The sequence below is a fragment of the Heptranchias perlo genome, chromosome 3 (genome assembly GCF_035084215.1).
Source record: "Heptranchias perlo isolate sHepPer1 chromosome 3, sHepPer1.hap1, whole genome shotgun sequence".
In the NCBI taxonomy this organism is placed as follows: domain Eukaryota; kingdom Metazoa; phylum Chordata; class Chondrichthyes; order Hexanchiformes; family Hexanchidae; genus Heptranchias; species Heptranchias perlo.
In genome coordinates this window covers 36,888,292-36,906,674 of record NC_090327.1, presented here as the reverse complement: position 1 = coordinate 36,906,674, position 18,383 = coordinate 36,888,292, and the positions used below count along the sequence as shown (strand labels likewise).

The 18,383-nt window shown below is 45.9% G+C and overlaps 1 protein-coding gene across 1 annotated transcript in view; it reads right to left on the bottom strand.

The window, feature by feature from the left end:
• tmie (transmembrane inner ear) overlaps nt 1-17,005 on the bottom strand; it is a 110,112-nt gene extending 93,107 nt beyond the window's left edge. Inside the window, exon 1 of the mRNA XM_067975184.1 lies at nt 16,745-17,005. Coding sequence (XP_067831285.1) covers nt 16,745-16,861 — 117 coding nt within the window. The 5' untranslated portion in view covers nt 16,862-17,005. The remainder of the gene's footprint in view (nt 1-16,744) is intronic.
• Nucleotides 17,006-18,383: the final 1,378 nt, after the last annotated feature.

Sequence of the window (18,383 nt, the reverse complement as noted above, 5' to 3'; positions counted from 1 at the left end):
CACGGCCTCTCCCTTGACCTTGCCGTCTCACGTGGCCTCTCCACTCCCATTGTGACAATCACTGATAAGGCCATCTCTGGCCACTTCCTTGTATCCCTCGCCACTCACATCTCCCTTCCCCCATCCCAACCCCACTTCCTTCTGTGTCCACCCCAGCAAAAAACTTTCCCCCAATTCACTTACAACGGCACTTTCAAATTCTCAACTGTCTAATTTTTGGCCCTCCGTTCACCACAACATTTCTGCAGCTACCGATCCGCTCAATCACCCCCTCGCCTCCACTTTCGATGCACTTGTCCCCATTAAAACCATTACTCTCTCTCACCCTCATCGTTCCCCCTGGTATGGCCCTCATCTTTGCTCCTTTAAGTCCAAGGGACGCAGACTTGAATGTTTATGGCAGATAAGTGGTTCAGCCATTCATCACCAGATCTGGCTGGACCACATAAAGTACTATCGGGTCCTGCTCTCCTCTGCCAAAACTGCTCACTATTCCAGGATCATCCTGGAATGTAGAGATAATCCCTGGCTTCTCTTCACTACAAACCGTCTTCTTAAACCCCTCTTCCCTGCCCCCTCCAACCTCATCTCCAACAAGTGGGAGGAGCTCATGGACTTCTTTGTCACTAAGATTGAGACCATCCGTTCAGCTGCCTCTGCCACCTCCCTCCCTTCCCCTAGCCCACCAAACCAAACTTTCCCTGAGGATCCCCCCTAGCCCTAGCCCTGAACTCGCATCTTTCTCTAGTTTCTCCCCTATCTCTCCTCATGCCCTCATCGAGCTTATCTTGTCCATTAGACCCACCTCCTGCTCCCTCCTATTCCCACCAAACTGCTGACCACCCAACTTCCCTTCAAGACTCCCACTTTAGCTGATATTGTTAACAGTTCCCTCTCCTCCCCTGTCTCCGCCCCTTCAAATCTGCCGTCATCACTCCCCTCCTCAAAAACCCACCCTTGACCCCTCTGTCCTTGCAAACTACCACCCCATCTCCAACCTCCCTTTCCTCTCCAAAGTCCTTGAACGTGTTGTCGCCTCCCAAATCCATGCCCTTCTTTCCCGCAACTACATGTTTGAACCCCTCCAATCAGGTTTCCACCCCTGCCACAGCACTGAAACGGCCCTTACCAAACGTCACAAATAACATCCGATGTGACTGTTACCGTAGTAACCTATTCCTCCTCATCCATCTTGACCTGTCTGCAGCCTTTGACAAGGTTGACCACACCATCCTCCTCCAACACCTCTCCTCCATCGTTCAGCTGGGTGGGACTACCCTCGCCTGGTTCCATTCTTATCTATCCAGTCGTAGCCAGAGAATCACCTGCAATGGCTTCTCTTCCCGCTCCCACACTGTTACCTCTGGAGTCCCCCAAAGATCTATCCTTGGCCCCCTCCTATTTCTTATCTACATGCTGCCCCTCAGCGACATCATCTGAAAACACAATGTCAGGTTTCACATGTATGCTGACGACACCCAGCTCCAACTCACCACCACCTCTCTTGACCCTTCCACTGCCTCTGATTTGTCACACTGCTTGTCCAACATCTCATACTGGATGAGCAGACATTTCCTCAACTAAATATTGGGAAGACCAAAGTCATTGTCTTTGGTCCTCATCACAAACTCCGTTCCCTAGCTGCTGACTCTATCCGGCTTCTGGGCCTCTGAGGCTGAACCAGACCGTTTACAACCTTGGCGTCCTATTTGCCCTGAGCCTTTCCACCATCTACAAGGCACGAGTCAGGAATGTGATGGAATACTCTCCACTTGCCTGGATGAGTGCAGCTCCAACAACACTCAAGAAGCTCGACACCATCCAGGACAAAGCAGCCCGCTTGATTGGCACCCCATCCACCACCCTAAACATTCACTCCCTTCACCACCGGCGCACCGTGGCTGCAGTGTGTACCATCCACAGGATGCACTGCAGCAACTCGCCAAGGCTTCTTCGACAGCACCTCCCAAACCCGCGACCTCTACCACCTAGAAGGACAAGGGCAGCAGGCACATGGGAACAACCCCATCTGCACGTTCCCCTCCAAGTCACACACCATCCCGACTTGGAAATATATCGCCGTTCATTCATCGTCACTGGGTTAAAATCCTGGAACACCCTACCTAACAGCACTGATTGAGAATCTTCACCAAATGGACTGCAGCGGTTCATGGAGGCGGCTCACCACCACCTTCTCAAGGGCAATTAGGGATGGGCAATAAATGCTGGCTTTGCCAGCGACGCCCACATCCTATGAACGAATAAAAGAAAAGATGAGCTTCTGACCACATATTCGCTCTGTCACCAAGGCCGCCTACTTCCAACTCCATAACATCACCTGTCCCCGCGCCTGCCTCAGCTCATCTGCTGCTGAAACCCTCATCCATGCCTTTGTGACCTCTAGACCTGACTATTCTGACACTCTCCTAACTGGCCTCCCATCTTTCCCCTTCCATAAACTTGAGCTCATCTAAAACTCTGCTGATCCTATCCTTACTCACATCAAGTCCTGTTCACCCATCACATCTGTGCTCGGTGACCTGAATTGGCTCCCTGTCCGGCAACGCCTTGATTTAAAAATTCTCATCCTTGTTTTCAAATCCCTCCATAGCCTCGCCCCTTCTTATCTCTGTAACCTCCTCCAGCCCTAAAACCCTCCGAGATCTCTGCACTCCTCCAATTCTGGCCTCTTGAGCATCACCGATTTTTATCGCTCCACCATTGGCAGTTGTGCCTTCAGCTGCCTAGGCCCTAAGCTCTGGAATTCTCTCCCCAAACATCTCTGACTCTATCTCTCTCTCTTCCTTTAAGACGCTCCTTAAAACCCACCTTTTCGAACAAACTTTTAGTCACCTGTCCTAATATCTCCTTGTGTGGCTCGGTGTCAAATTTTGTTTGATAATCGCTCCAGTGAAGCACCTTGGGACGTTTTACTACATTAAAGTTGCTATATAAATGCAAGTTGTTGTTGTTGTTCTCCTCAAGAACTTTTCTTGAAAATAAAGAAAAAAGAAAGACTTGCATTTATATAGCACTTTCACGCTCTCAGGACATCCCAAAACACTATACAGCCAATGAAGTACTTTTTGAAGTGTAATCTCTGTTTTTAATGTAGGAAACACGGCAACCAATTTGTACACAGCAAAGTGATAATGACCAGATTATCTGTTTTAGTGATGGTGGTTGAGGGATACATATTGGCCAGGACATTGGGGAGAACTCCACGTTCTTCTTCAAATAGTGCCATGGGATCTTTTATGTCCAACATAGAGGGCAGACAGGGCCTCGGTTTATCGTCTCATCTGAAAGATGGCACCTCCGACTGTTAGCGTTAGCCTAGATATTGTATTAGTGCAGATTTTGTACTTACGTCCCTGGAGTGGGAATTAAACCCACAACCTTCTGACTCAGAGGCAAGAGTGCTACCAGTGAGCCACGTCTGACCCCCAAGTTCACATGAGACTTGAGCACACCTCCAGTGTCTGGCAAGGCTTTTCTCACCTCTCACTCATACTCATGGAAAGGATAGAAGAAAAAGCTTGTCATCTGATCGTTAATTCCTCTCTTACCGCTATTCTTCGGAGGCCTACCTGGGCAGATGCAAATAAAGGCAGACAATGCATAGCACGTGCACAAAATGTATACAAGGCTCATTCTTCTCTCTTTTCAGTGCCTTTTGGCACATGAGACAATCCATTTCTTCTGCTGCTTTTTACACTCAGCAGATCGTGCTCTAGGTCTTTCCGTAATAAAGACACCTGTCAGCGGGACCGGCTAGACTCGATGGGGGGAGGGTGGGAGGGGTCGCCACTCCACTCCTGTTGGACGTGAATATCCTGCTAGATGCCAACCTAGTATTCAGAGGTAGGAGCTACGGTCTCCTCCTAAACGAGACTACAGGCTCATTATGCCTCGCAATACCAACCAGTTGGCGAGAAATTCATGCCGAACAGGCCCTGCAATTTCTGACATGCCCCCCTCCTCCCTACCTCCTCCCCCCTCTCTTCCCCCTCCTCCCTCCCCCCACCCCCTGCCCCATTTCTTCCCCTTCCCCCACCCCCGCAGTGGCCAAATTCTGAAAATTTCCCGATAGGACAGCTTACCCAGAACGCACAGCTTTGATGCAGGGCCCCTTTGTGCCAATAATTAGCATGTAATCTACCCCTCACTGTGAATGCATGTGATCGATCAGAGAAGCAATATTTTTTCAACCTGTGCGAGTGATGAAATATTAGCCAACGATGTCAGTGGTTCAACATATTTTCATTTCACCTAATTTTTCCAGTGGGCCACTTGATCCTGTTTTTCTCGTGCTAATTTATGATCCCCTTATCCACTCTTTGCAGCCAAAGTTTGTCATCATATCAATTGCAATAAGTTGTTAAGGAGAACAAATTAAAAAATAAATGTCAGCACGGTTTGTGTTATCTTAGTGATATCTTCCCCTTCGGCTGCTTTGACGCTCTTTATCTCAACAAGTTATTGGACAAGTTATTTGAAGCTGATATTAAAATTTATTGGCAATTTCATGACAGATACAGGAGGGACCTCTGATTTATTGAGTTAAGACAGAAAAGCTGAAGTTCAGCCTCTTGAGTAAAACTGTCACTGTCTTTCCAACTTGTGTTTATACAACGCTTCACCATGGGCTACGTTCTCGTCTTTACCACCTTAAGCATCGCCTGGGCGGAGAGCAGAGAGGGAAATCTGGTGGCAGGGGAATCGCACGTTGATAGGATAGATGGAGAGAAACTACTTCTGCTGGTTGGGGAGTCTAGGACAAGGGGACAGCCAGATTTTCAGAAGTGAAGTTAGGAAACACTTCTACATGCTAAGGGTGGTAGAAGTTTGGAACTCTCTTCCGCAAGCGGCAGTTGATGCTAGCTCAATTGTGAATTCTAAATCTGAGATTGATAGATTTTTGTTAACCAAAGGTATTAAGGGATATGGGGCCAAGGCAGGTATATGGAGTTAGATCACAGATCAGCCATAATCTCATGGAATGGCGGATCAGCCTCAAGGGGCTAAATGGCCTACTCCTGTCTCTCTATTTTCCTATGTTCCTATCGGTCACTCAGGATAAGAATAATTCTACCCCCTACCCCAGTGCTGGGAGGAAGGGTAACATTCAACCCCAGGGTACCGGTTCCTGACCACTGACCAGTCACTCCATCCCTCCCCTGTGTTGATGTTGGGTGTGGGCAGGATCAGGGCTCAGCTGTGATGCCACCCAAGGCGGTTTTGGTCTCCTTACCTAAGAAAGGATATGCTTGCCATAGAGGGAGTGCAGCGAAGGTTCACCAGACTGATTCCTGGGATGGCAGGACTGTCGTATAAGGAGAGATTAGGTTTATTAGGCCTGTATTCACTCGAGTTTAGAAGAATGAGAAGGGATATCATTGAAAGATATAAAATTCTGACAGGGCTAGACAGACTGGATGCAGGGAGGATGTTTCCCCTGGCTGGGGGGTCTAGAATGAGGGGTCACAGTCTCAGGATACGGGGTAGGACATTTAGGACTGAGATTAGGAGAAGTTTCTTCACTCAGAGGGTGGTGAACCTGTGGAATTCTCTACCACAGAAGGCTGTGGAGGCCAAGTCACTGAATATATTTAGGAAGGAAATAGATAGATTTCTATATACAGAAGGCATCAAGGGGTATGGGGAGAGAGTGGGAACATGGTATTGAGATAGAGGATCAGCCATGATCATATTGAATGGCGGGGCAGGCTCGAAGGGCCGAATGGCCTACTCCTGCTCCTAGTTTCTATGTTTCTATATTTCAACATGCCAACAAGTCCACAATGAGAGGATGAATGAGATAGAGAAAACAAGGTAGGAAACTAATTTGAACTTAGTAAAAAGTAAAATATTAGTCATAATATTACTTAATACATACATAAACTTACAACATGGAAAGAGACCATTTGGTCAAATCAGTCCGTGTTGGAATTGTCTGGTGAGCAAATATTCCAAATCACATTTCCATATCCCTCGAAACCCCTTTCCCTTCATCCACCTATCCAATCTAATCTTGAATGTTGACATAGTTTCTGCCTCAACCATTAATCCTGGAAGTGAATTCCACAGCCTCACAACTCTGTAAAGAGGTTTCTCCTGCTCTATTCTAAATCTCTTACATTTAATCTTGTATCTGTGGCCCCTCATTCTTGTTCTCTCAACTACTGGAAATATTGTCCCATCCTTTCATATTTAGAAACATTTGTATCATGTCTTGATTCATCTCATCTTCTCTCCTACTCTCTTCAACCTTGGTGTCCTGCACTATGTGGCTTGGCCCTGCGCCCGTGCTTTTTAATAAAACAATATCTGCTCCAGTGATCTCCAATACTTTAAATGAAAGGTTGGTCATAAACAGACAACTAATTGTCCGGAAATAGTATGCGACGGGACCAGAAACCCTCATACCTTGGTCAATCAGATAGTTCTATGGTGTAATTTTGCTATATTGCTCTTGATATAATGGAACCAAAATGAGACTGATGCTTGCATTGTAAATATTTTTAATGAGTTGCTTTCTTCTTGATAGTGACACTGATAAGGATGTGAGGTCATAGAATTTTTAAAAAATCACAAATTGCAGTTAGCCTTCATGCTTTCATTAATGTGTCTTCAAATCATGTGACTACCCGGATGGCAGAAGGCAAACTAGATGGAGCTTGGTCTTTTTTCGTCTAGCAATTCCTATATTCCTAAACCTTTCTCATGACCCCCCTTTCTCCATCTTGCAGTTGTTTCCAGCCCTTTTTCCCAGCATGTACTCCAACTCTGGCATCCTGTGTATTATTCGCCTCCCTCAGTCCCTCTGCTCCATCCTCGATGGTAGGGTTTTCAGCCCCTGTACCCTGTCCCTAAACCTCTTCGTCTCACTTAGGCTTGAAATAAGCAGGATATGGACACATTTTTGGATACAGTATATGAGTAATTTGAGACATGAAATTTGAGACATGACATGTGGTAAGTGTAGAATGCTTGGGAGGAACAGGTGACTTTGGACCTATGGTTCCCAAAGCTCTCCACCACTGGGGTTTTCCTCACGTCATGTCTGGGTCTGTTGTAGGCTAACTGATGGAGATTGGTTGCCATGATTAGTCAACAATTCCGTTATTATTATCATGTGACTACCAGGATGGTAGAAGATGAACGAGACCTTGGACTTTTTTCATCTAGCAATTCCCATGTTCCTGTGATGTGGTCACGCCAGTGATGGACTGGGGTGGACAAATGTAAGGAATCTTACAACACCAGGTTATAGTCCAACAGTTTTATTTGAAAATCACAAGCTTTCGGAGGCTTTCTCCTTCGTCAGGTGTCACACTCACCTGACGAAGGAGAAAGCCTCCGAAAGCTTGTGATTTTCAAATAAAACTGTTGGACTATAACCTGGTGTTGTAAGATTCCTTACATGTTCCTGTGGTCAGTGTCATGTTGCTAAGGGTAGACATCCAAGAGACACGTCATTCAAAATGAGGAAGGAGGAAGCCTCCGAAAGCTTGTGGATTTTAAAATAAAATTGTTGGACTATAACTTGGTGTTGTAAAATTGTTTACAATTGTCAACCCCAGTCCATCACCGGCATCTCCACATCATTCAAAATGATGGCAGAAGTCATTTGATGATAAACAAAAGACTTTAGCAGCCCTGAGTAGAAGTATGGTCCAGAGCCGACATTAGTCTACAATGTTCCAGGTGAGAATTGGAAGTGCCTACCGTCTCCCAGCTGACCAGCTACTAGATACAGTGCTGACCCTCGGACCTTTCTTGCCCATTTTGCAATGACAGCCACCCATTCTCTCAATTGCCTCTAGCCAGTGAATGGGTACGATAACAAGAAAACCGATGTGGCGCAACACTGCCCCTGCATCACGTTCCCACTTTAGAGACCTTTATCCAGTGCACAACCAATGAACATAAGCTACCAAACACAATTAATTTGCTGACAACTGTCTCAATTACAATGGGAATTATTTTAACTTTTGGCGATAGTGTAAAACGAGTGATATAGGATTGGCCGCCCATTATACACCGCTCCCGATTTTCCTTTCCATTGACTTCCGATCCGATTTAAGTTAAAATTCCCCCCAATGAGTGGAAACGGCACCCAACCGTGTGTATTGCGATACAGCAGAGCCTCTGTGTACTCAACTAAAGTCTCAGCCTTGGCTCAATGGTAGCACGTCCAGCTCTGAGTCAGAAGGTTGTGAGTTCAAGTCCTGCTCCCCAGACTTGAGCATAGGCTGACAATGCAGTACAGGTGACTGAACACCTTGAGAATTTTCAGTTAATCAGAGAGAGCCAGCATGGATTTGTGAAAGGTAGGTCGTGCCTGACAAACCTGATTGAATTTTTTGAAGAGGTGACTAAAGTAGTGGACAGGGGAATGTCAATGGATGTTATTTATATGGACTTCCAGAAGGCATTTGATAAGGTTCCACATAAGAGACTGTTAGCTAAGATAGAAGCCCATGGAATCGAGGGAAAAGTACGGACTTGGTTAGGAAGTTGGCTGAGCGAAAGGCGATAGAGAGTAGGGATAATGGGCAGGTACTCACATTGGCAGGATGTGACTAGTGGAGTCCTGCAGGGATCTGTTTTGGGGCCTCAATTATTCACAATATTTATTAACGACTTAGATGAAGGCATAGAAAGATTCATATCTAAGTTTGCGGATGACACAAAGATTGGTGGCATTGTAAGCAGTGTAGATGAAAACATAAAATTACAAAGGGATATTGATAGATTAGATGAATGGGCAAAACTGTGGCAAATGGAATTCAATGTAGACAAATGTGAGGTCATCCACTTTGGATCAAAAAAGGGTAGAACAAGGTACTTTCTAAATGGTAAAAAGTTAAAAACAGTGGATGTCCAAAGGGACTTAGGGGTTCAGGTACATAGATCATTGAAGTGTCATGAACAGGTGCAGAAAATAATCAATAAGGATCATGGAATGCTGGCCTTTATATCTAGAGGATTAGAGTACAAGGGGGCAGAAGTTATGCTGCAGCTATACAAAACCCTGGTTAGACCGCACCTGGAGTACTGTGAGCAGTTCTGGGCACTGCACCTTCGGAAGGACATATTGGCCTTGGAGGGAGTGCAGCGTAGGTTTACTAGAATGATACCCGGACTTCAAGAGTTAAGTTACGAGGAGAGATTTCACAAATTGGGGTTGTATTCTCTAGAGTTTCGAATTAAGGGGTGATCTGATCGAAGTTTATAAGGTATTAAGGGGAACAGATAGGGTGGATAGAGAGAAACTATTTCCGCTGGTTGGGGATTCTAGGAGTAGGGGGCACAATCTAAAAATTAGAGCCAGACCTTTCAGGAGTGAGAGTAGAAAACATTTCTACACACAAAGGGTGGTAGAAGTTTGGAACTCTCTTCCGCAAACGGCAATTGATACTAGCTCAATTGCTAAATTTAAATCTGAGATAGATAGCTTTTTGGGAACCAAAGGTATTAAGAGATATGGGCCAAAGGCAGCTATATGGAGTTAGATTGCAGATCAGCCATGATCTTATCAAATGGCAGAGCAGGCACGAGGGGCTGAATGGCCTACTCCTGTTCCTATGTTCCTATGTTCCTAATTTTTGGATGAGACGCTAAATCAAGGGCCAGTCTGCCCTCTCAGGTGGACGTAAAAGATCCGGTGGCACTATTTGAAGAAGAGCTGTGGAGTTCTTCCGGTGTCCTGGCCAATATTTATCCTTCCCCAACATCACTAATAACAGATTATTTGGCCATTTATCTCATTGCTATTCGTGGGATCTTGCTGTGCACAAATTGGCTGCTGTGTTTCCCTACATCACAACAGTGACTACACTTGAAATGTACTTTATTGGCTGTGAAGCTCTTTGGGATGTTCTGAGGTCATGAAAGGTGCTACCTATATCAATGCAAGATCATTCTTTCTTTTAACTAAACTAAGTCCATTGGCACAACACATAGTAGTTTTACATAATTCTTTTGCTCTGGCAACTTAAGGTGGGGTCTGGCGCCCCCCCCCCCCCCCCCCCGTCATCTCAGCGAAATGACTATTCTTCATGTGTGGGCCTTTGACAGCGAGTATCAGCAATTATTCCGACCATAACGAGGCATCACAGTCCAGTCCAATCTGGCCCTTACCCAACATCCACACACAGATGTACTGTCCAATAGGTGTCAGTGGATTACATTCTGAAGCAGGAACCCTGGCTGATTTTTTCCTCCTTAGCTCAAGGATACTGAGGCCAATTGTAGCACCCTGGGCTGAGAGGAGCCCCTCATCCCAATCCAGGTAGACCAGGAATCAAGCCCTGTACCTTCCAGGGGGTTACGAGCACCACAGTGCAACTGCTTTTGGAATGTGGGCAACATTGGCAAAGGCTACATTGATTGCCCTTCTCTAATTGGCACTTACAAAGGTGGACCTTCATAGCGAAGGTTTTTTTAACAACTGGCTTATTAGGCCACTTCAGAGGGCATAAGAGTCAACCATCTACTGTAGAAATAATAGAAACATAGAAAGGTTACAGCACAGGAGGAGGCCATTTGGCCCATCGAGTCTGCGCCAAAATGGAGTCACACATAGGCCAGACTGGGTAAGAATGGCAGGTTCCCTTCCCTGAAGGACATTAGTGAACCAGTTGGACTTTTATGACAATCTGGCAGCTTTCATAGTCGTTTTTTTTTCCAGGTGCCAGTTTCTCAACATGCCTGGTGGGATTTAAACTCACATCCTTTGGGTCGCTTGTGTCGTACCTTAACCCTGGAAGTGCTACTGTACCCGGGAAGTATTAGAAATGCACAGCAGGTCAGTCAGCATCTGAGAAACAAAACAGGCCACACTGCTGAACAGCTCTGTTCTGTCTGCAAGCGTGTTCCTTGCCTGTAGCTCACCACTTCAACTCCCTCTCCTTTCCCTGAAGGAAATTAGTGAACCAGTTTGGTACTTTGCAATCTGTCAAGTTTTATGGTACTGGCCCACAAATTATCAGATTTAGTGATCCCAACATGCCACAACATGCCAAGGTCCTATTTGAGCTCCGGGCTGCTATTTGGTACCATAACCACTACGATAGGGAGCTGAGGACAAATGGCAGCACTTTTTTCAAGTAAAATTACATCCAGAAAAACACATCTGCTGCCCTAAGGGACTCAGATTGCTCTTTTTACACAATTATTTGGAATTTAAATCTTTCTGAAAGGCAATTCAAATGACATCAACACCATCATTGATTCACTCAGAGGTGCCGAGGCCAAGTGTTGAGAGAACTGTTCTGATACACACTAAGAGCCATCTCTCCTTTTAACTTTCATTGTCATCTCATTATGATGAGATCAGTTGCTTTTCCGGAAGCTTCTTCCATCTCACCTCAATCACATGGTCTGTAAATTACTTTTGTAGGTGAGCTTAGTTATTTCCGCCTTTGCTCATTTTTCTCCGTTAGGATTCTTGGGTAGACTTTATCTTAACATTAATTCTCGGGATGTGGGCAAAGCTGACATTTATTGCCTATCCCTGGTTGCCCTGAGAACGTGATGGTGGACCTTATTCTTGAGCCGTTGGCAATTGAGTAGTTTGCACGGCCACTTCAGAGGCACTTAAGAGTTGGTGTGGGACTGGGGTGACATATAGGTCAGACCGAGTAAAGGTGGCAGGTTTGCTTCCCTAAAGGGCACTGGTTGGGTTTTCATGAACATCGTCACTTTTACTGATACCAGCTTTTTAAATTTGAATTCAAATTCTTAAACTGCCCTAGTGTGATTTGAACTCACGTTCTCTGGATTATTAGTCCAGGCCTCTGGAATACTAGTCCAATAACAACAACAATAAAAACAACTTGCATTTATATAGCACTTTTAACGTAGTAAAACGTCCCGAGGTGCTTCACAGGAGCGTTATCAAGACAAATTTTGACATCAAGCCACTTAAAGAGATATTAGGGCAGGTGACCAAAAGCTTGCTCAAAGAGGTAGGTTTTAAGGAGCATCTTAAAGGAAGAGAGAGAGATGGAGATGTGGAAAGGTTTAGGGGGGAATTCCACAGCTTAGGGCCTAGTCAGCTGAAGGCACAGCCACCAATACTAGGGCGAATGAAATTAGGGATGCAGTAGAGACCAGAATTGGAGGAACGTAGAGTTCTCAGAGGGATGTAGGGCTGGAGGAGATTCAGAGATAGGGAAAGGTGAAGCCGTGGAAGGATTTGAACTTTAAATTTGAGGCATTGCTGGACTAGGAGCCAATGTAGATCAGCGAGCACGGGGGTGATGGGTGAACGAGACTTGGTACGAGTTCAGATACAGGCAGTAGAGCTTTGGATGAGATGACGTTTACAGAAGGTGGAAGATGGGAGGCCATAACATAACATAACCACTACACTACTGTACCTGCTAAACTGATATGTGGAGCTCAGTCTCTATTCCTTTTCTTCACCTAGCTTCCAACTGCATATCCTCTCCCAGCTGGTAACAACTCACAATGCAAACAGTGGCTGGAGTCATACCTAGCACAAAGGAAGATGGTAGTGGTTGTTGGAGGCCAATCATCTTAGCCCCAGGACATTGCTGCAGGAGTTCCTCAGGGCAGTGTCCTAGGCCCAACCATCTTCAGCTGCTTCATCAATGACCTTCCCTCCATCATAAGGTCAGAAGTGGGGATGTTCACTGATGATTGCACAGTATTCAGTTCCATTCACAACCCCTCAGATAATGAAGCAGTCCGTGCCCGCGTGCAGCAAGACCTGGACAATATCCAGGCTTGGGCTGATAAGTGGCAAATAACATTCGCTCCAGACAAGTGCCAGGCAATGACCATCTCCAACAAGAGAGAGTCTAACCACCTCCCCTTGACATTCAACAGCATTACCATCGCCAAATCCCCCACCATCAACATCCTGGGGGTCACCATTGACCAGAAACTTAACTGGACCAGCCACATAAATACTGTGGCTACAAGAGCAGGTCAGAGGTTGGGTATTCTGCGGCGAGTGACTCACCTCCTGACTCCCCAAAGCCTTTCCACCATCTACAAGGCACAAGTCAGGAATATGATAGAATACTCTCCACTTGCCTGGATGATTGCAGCTCCAACAAGACTCAAGACCTAGAAGGACAAGGGCAGAAGGAGCATTGGAGCAACACCACCTGCACGTTCCCCTCCAAGTCACACACCATCCCGACTTGGAAATATATCGCCGTTCCTTCATCGTCGCTGGGCCAAAATCCTGGAACTCCCTTCCTAACAGTACTGTGGGAGAACCGTCACCACACGGACTGCAGCGGTTCGAGAAGGCGGCTCACCACCACCTTCTCAAGGGCAATTAGGGATGGGCAATAAATGCTGGCCTCGCCAGCGATGCCCACATCCCATGAACGAATAAAAAAAACCCAGAAAATCTTTCTTTTTATTTCATGTGATTGGCTGGTGGCACCCCCTAAAGGATAGGTTGTGAAATTGACAGTTCTGGTAGTCATTTCACACCCTTCTTGTAAATTCTTTTCTTTTTATTTTGGTTTTAAGTATCAAAATGCAAGATGTCGAATCATAGAATCATAGAATGGTTACAGCACGGAAGGATTCCATTCGGCCTGTCGAGTCCGTGCCTGCTCTCAGCAAGACCAATCCACCTCGTCCCACTCCCCTGCCCTTTCCCCCTTGCTCTGCAAATTTTTACCCTTCAAGTACATATCCAATTCCCTTTTGAAGGCCACGATTGAATCTGCCTCCACCACCCCCCTGCCCGCACCCCCCACCACCACCCCCCCGCCCGCCCCCCCCACCACCACCCCGCTGCCACCGGCAGTGCATTCCAGATCATAACCACCCGCTGTGTAAAAACATTTTTCCTCATGTTGCCTTTGGTTCTTTTACCAATCACCTTAAATCTATGTCCTCTGGTTCTTAACCCTTCCACCAATGGGAACAGTTTCTCTCTATCTACTTTGTCTAGACACTTCATGATTTTGAATACCTCTATCAAATCTCTTCTTAACCTTCTCTGCTCTAAGGAGAACAACTCCAGCTTCTCCAGTCTATCCACGTAACTGAAGTCCCTTATCCCTGGAACCATTCTAGTAAATCTCTTCTGGACCATCTCTAAGGTATTCACATCCATCCAAAGGTACGGTGCCCAGAACTGGACACAATACTCCAGTTGTGGCCGAACCAATGTTTTATAAAGGTTCATCATAACTTCCTTGCTTTTGTATTTTAGGGTAGATTTTTAACAGTGCCTGCAAAATGGGTGCAACACAGAGGAAAATTGAGTGCTCGTCATTTTGTCCTGCTTTGTGCTATACTCGAATTTCCTCTATGGATTTTCTGGTGTCAGTGCCTGAAAAGGGCACAGTAACTAGATTATGAATAGCAGACAGCTCTGCACCCAGATTTCCTCTAATAAGCCGGGGCAGATGCCCCGTATAAAAATCTGGCATCCTGAGCTACCATTTATGTGCTATTTGTCTTACAAGGACAGACTTCTTTGGTTAAGTAAAGTCTTTGGGGGTTTGATCTTTACTAGTAGTGGCAAATGGGCTGATAGTGAATCGGCAGCTCATTTTACACTGTGTCCGATTTTCCTTTCGATTGACTTCATTTCCATTGGCGCGATGTAAAACGGGCTGCCTATTCTCTATGAACCCATTTCACCCCTTTATCTTTGGCTTTTGACATCCAAAATGGTGCTGTAGCTTCAATACTTGCTACAGGAAGCTGTTAATGTAGAGTGAATGTAGAACTAGAGGAGAAATGAGGAGAAATTTTTTCACATGGAGGGTTGTTAAGATCTGAAACATACTACCTCCATAGGATTCCATAGGAATTTTCAAAAGGCAATTGAACATGTACTTGAAGAGGACTAATTTGCAGGATTATGGGGAAAAAGCTGGGGTGTGCGACAACATTGGACAGCTCTTTCAAAGAGCCAGCACAGGCACGATGGGCCGAATGGCCTCCTTCTATGCTGTAAGATTCTATGATTCTATGTCAACTGCAAGCCTCCCTGACAACCATTGGAGAAATTTGCTTGGCCCTCTCCTGTGCCATTCACCTCAGAGCAGGGGAGTTCTCCTGGTGTCCTGGCCAATATCTATCCCTCAAACAATACTTAAAAACAAATGATCTGGTCACCATCACGCTTCTGTTTGTGGAAGTTTGCTGTGCGCAAATTGGCTGCCATGTTTCCTACATTACAACAGTGAAAACATTTTTTTTAAAGTATTTCATTGGCTGTAAGATGCTTTGGGACGACCTGAGATCATGAAAGGCTCTATATAAATACAAGTCTTTCTTTAAACATTGTTTCTCTACCACAGAGCAAAAATCCTCCCCCCACCTCGATCAAACACCTACTCTATCACACCTTGAATAAAAGGAGAAGCACCACAGTCAAAAAACACCCTCCTCCTCCTATCATTCTTTACACCCGCACTTGTTTTCCCCATTCCTCTACCAACTGCTTGTCACCATGGTGCTGTGCTTTGCCCAACTCTCCCCAAGGCTGACCGTGGGGGCACCCGAAATCGTGCTTGGGGTGCTGACACCATCTCAGTCCTGGCACACCTGCGCACATCGGTGGAAACCACGAAGAAACGGCATAAGTGTCCCTTTATGCCATTGATCTGGGGTTTCTGACGATCTTCCGATCAGAAGCGTGCCTCTCTCCCCGATGGAAATTACCGACGCGGATGAATAGGAAACTCGAGATCACAAGAGGGCCTCTGGATTTTAAGGGTGTCCTTTCCTTTGAGGCACTAGCATAATGAGGCTGACAACACCCATCAGGTTTGATTTCATAGAATCATACAGCACTGAAGGAGACCATTCAGACCATCGTGCCTGTGCCGGTTCTTTGAAGAACTATTCAATTAGTCCCACTCCCCTACTCTTTCCCCATAGCCCTGCAAATATCTCATTTTCAAGTAAATATCCAATTTCCTTTTGAAAGTTATTATTGAATCTGCTTCCACCACCTTTCGGGCAGTGCATTCCAGATCATAACAATTCGCTGCTTAAAAAAATTTCTCCCCATCCTCCCCCTGGTTCTTTTACCAATTACTTTAAGTCTGTGTCCTCTGGTTACTGACCTTCCCACCATTGGAAACAGTTTCTCCTTATTTACTCTATTAAAACCCAACATAATTTTGAACACCTTTATTAAATCTCCTCTTAACACTCCTGGAAGTTTTATTAATTTGTCTCCTTTGCTAGACTCAGTCATAGCCTGGTCTAAACTACTATGAAAATCTTTCAAGCAGCTCCTCCCCCCCTCCTCCCTGGCAACACTTTCCAATTGACCACTTCTTAAAGAAACATCACAAAGCCCCCATTGTAAAACTTTCCCCAGTGACACAAGAATATGTTCAACACCCGCTGAGTTTAACCTGCTTCCAAAACGCCGAGAACACTAATAACAGAGGGAAAAATAAATCTCCTTTCAACACAACATCCAGCAACAGTGTCGGGAAGAAGTGAAGGAAGCAGAAGAGGAAACAAAGGGTCATGCACCATTACCTCTGGCATTTGATAAATGTTTGAGCGGAGGAGACTGCATGGCCCCCAAGAGTTTCTCTGTAGCCAACATTTGTCTTTCTTATCAAGTGTCCAGGGAATTGCAGGCCTCCCCAGGTAGTCACAGCGCTGCCTGTGGTAACTAGTAGCGCCAAGGCAGCTCAGTACTACAATGACGCAGAGGATAGGGTGTCAGTGAGAAACAGAGAGAAAAAACAAATGCGTAACTCACGTCTGGGTCCACAAATTGGGAAGATGCGGCTGAGATAAAGAGAGAAAGCAGGACGTTGACAGAGCAGATTATGCTGAGGGCTGAAAGGCAGGAGCGCAGGTCCTCAGAACACGCCATCCCCTCGTACGCTCCCCCTGACCCAGGGCCGGCCACAATACACGTACATCTACAAACAGGCACACACACGGTGAGAGAACTGAGTGATTGACGAGCAAAAGCTGGGCTGACAGACTTCACATCTGCCCCCGGACCAGCTGCCTTTTTCTGCTTCACGGTACACAAGGCCTGCACTGCACCCTGGGGAAAATCATTAATTAATTAAATGGGTCTCCTTTTACACACAGGCTGTACACAAACACCAGTTAAAGAAGCCATGAGCGCCAGTGACTGGAGCAGAATTCTTTAGCACCAACACAAGCCTGTTTCCGTTTTCTCTGCGTGACAGCTGAAAATATCTTACATCGACCTGTGTAATATACATAGGAGCATTACAGGCAATAGCTCACAGTGAGGCGATGTTCCTCTCCCTGAGTGCTCTGTGCACAGGAAGCAGGGGAACATGAGTAGGCCATTCAGTGCCTTGAGCCTAATCTGCCATTCAATTAGATCATGGCTGATCTGTACCTCAACTCCCTTACCTAACAAAAATCTATCAATCTCAGTCTTGAAAATTTCAACTGACCTAGCATCCACAGCCTTTTGGGGAACGAGTTCCAGATTTTCACTACGCTTTGTGTGAAAAAGTGCTTCCTGGTTTAGCTCCTGAATGGCCTAGCTCTAATTTTAAGATTGTGCCCCCTTGTTATGGATTCCCCCACCAGAGGAAATAGTTTATCTGTATCTACCCTACAAAATCCTTTTACCATTTTAAACCACCTTGATTAGATCACCCCTCAATCTTCAAAACTCAAGGACTACAAGCCAAGTTTATGCAACCTGTCCTCATAATTTAACCCTTTAAGCTCTTGTAGCACACATTTCCTGGGGCTGAGCAGACAGAGCATTTAAATCCCTTGTAAATGCGAGTGAGTAACAACTCTCTCCCTGGGTCTAACTCCCATACCCAAGGCCCTTCCTGCCACTACTCTCTATACCCCCTTCCCTATGTTCCCAAATACCTGAACCTGACATACCACTCCCCAATGCTTCTAGACTCCAACACCCCTCCACTCCCCATGCCCTCCTAGTGCTCCCAGGCTCCAGAAACACCCTCCCAACACCTCGAAAGCAGACGGCTGCCCTTCACATACCGACTCTTCAGCCTCCCTCCCATCTACCTGCATCATTGAACATGTTCCCTGCCATCTTCCTCTGGGTTTTAACAATGCTAAGGGATAAAATTAACTATATTATCAAATGCACATATTTTAAATTCATTTTTGGGTGTGGGCATCATTGGTAAGACCGGCATTTGTTGCCCATCACTAGTTGCCATGAGAAGATGGTGGTGGGCCTTCTTCTTAAGCCACTGCATTGTTGCAGTTTGGACACAACCAAGTGACTTGCTAGGCCACTTCAGAGGGCAGTGAAGAGTCAATCACGTTGGTGTGGGACTGGAACCACATGTAGGCCGGACTGGGTAAGGACGGAAGGTTTCCTTCCCTAAAGGATATTTGTAACATAAAAACAACCAGAGTTA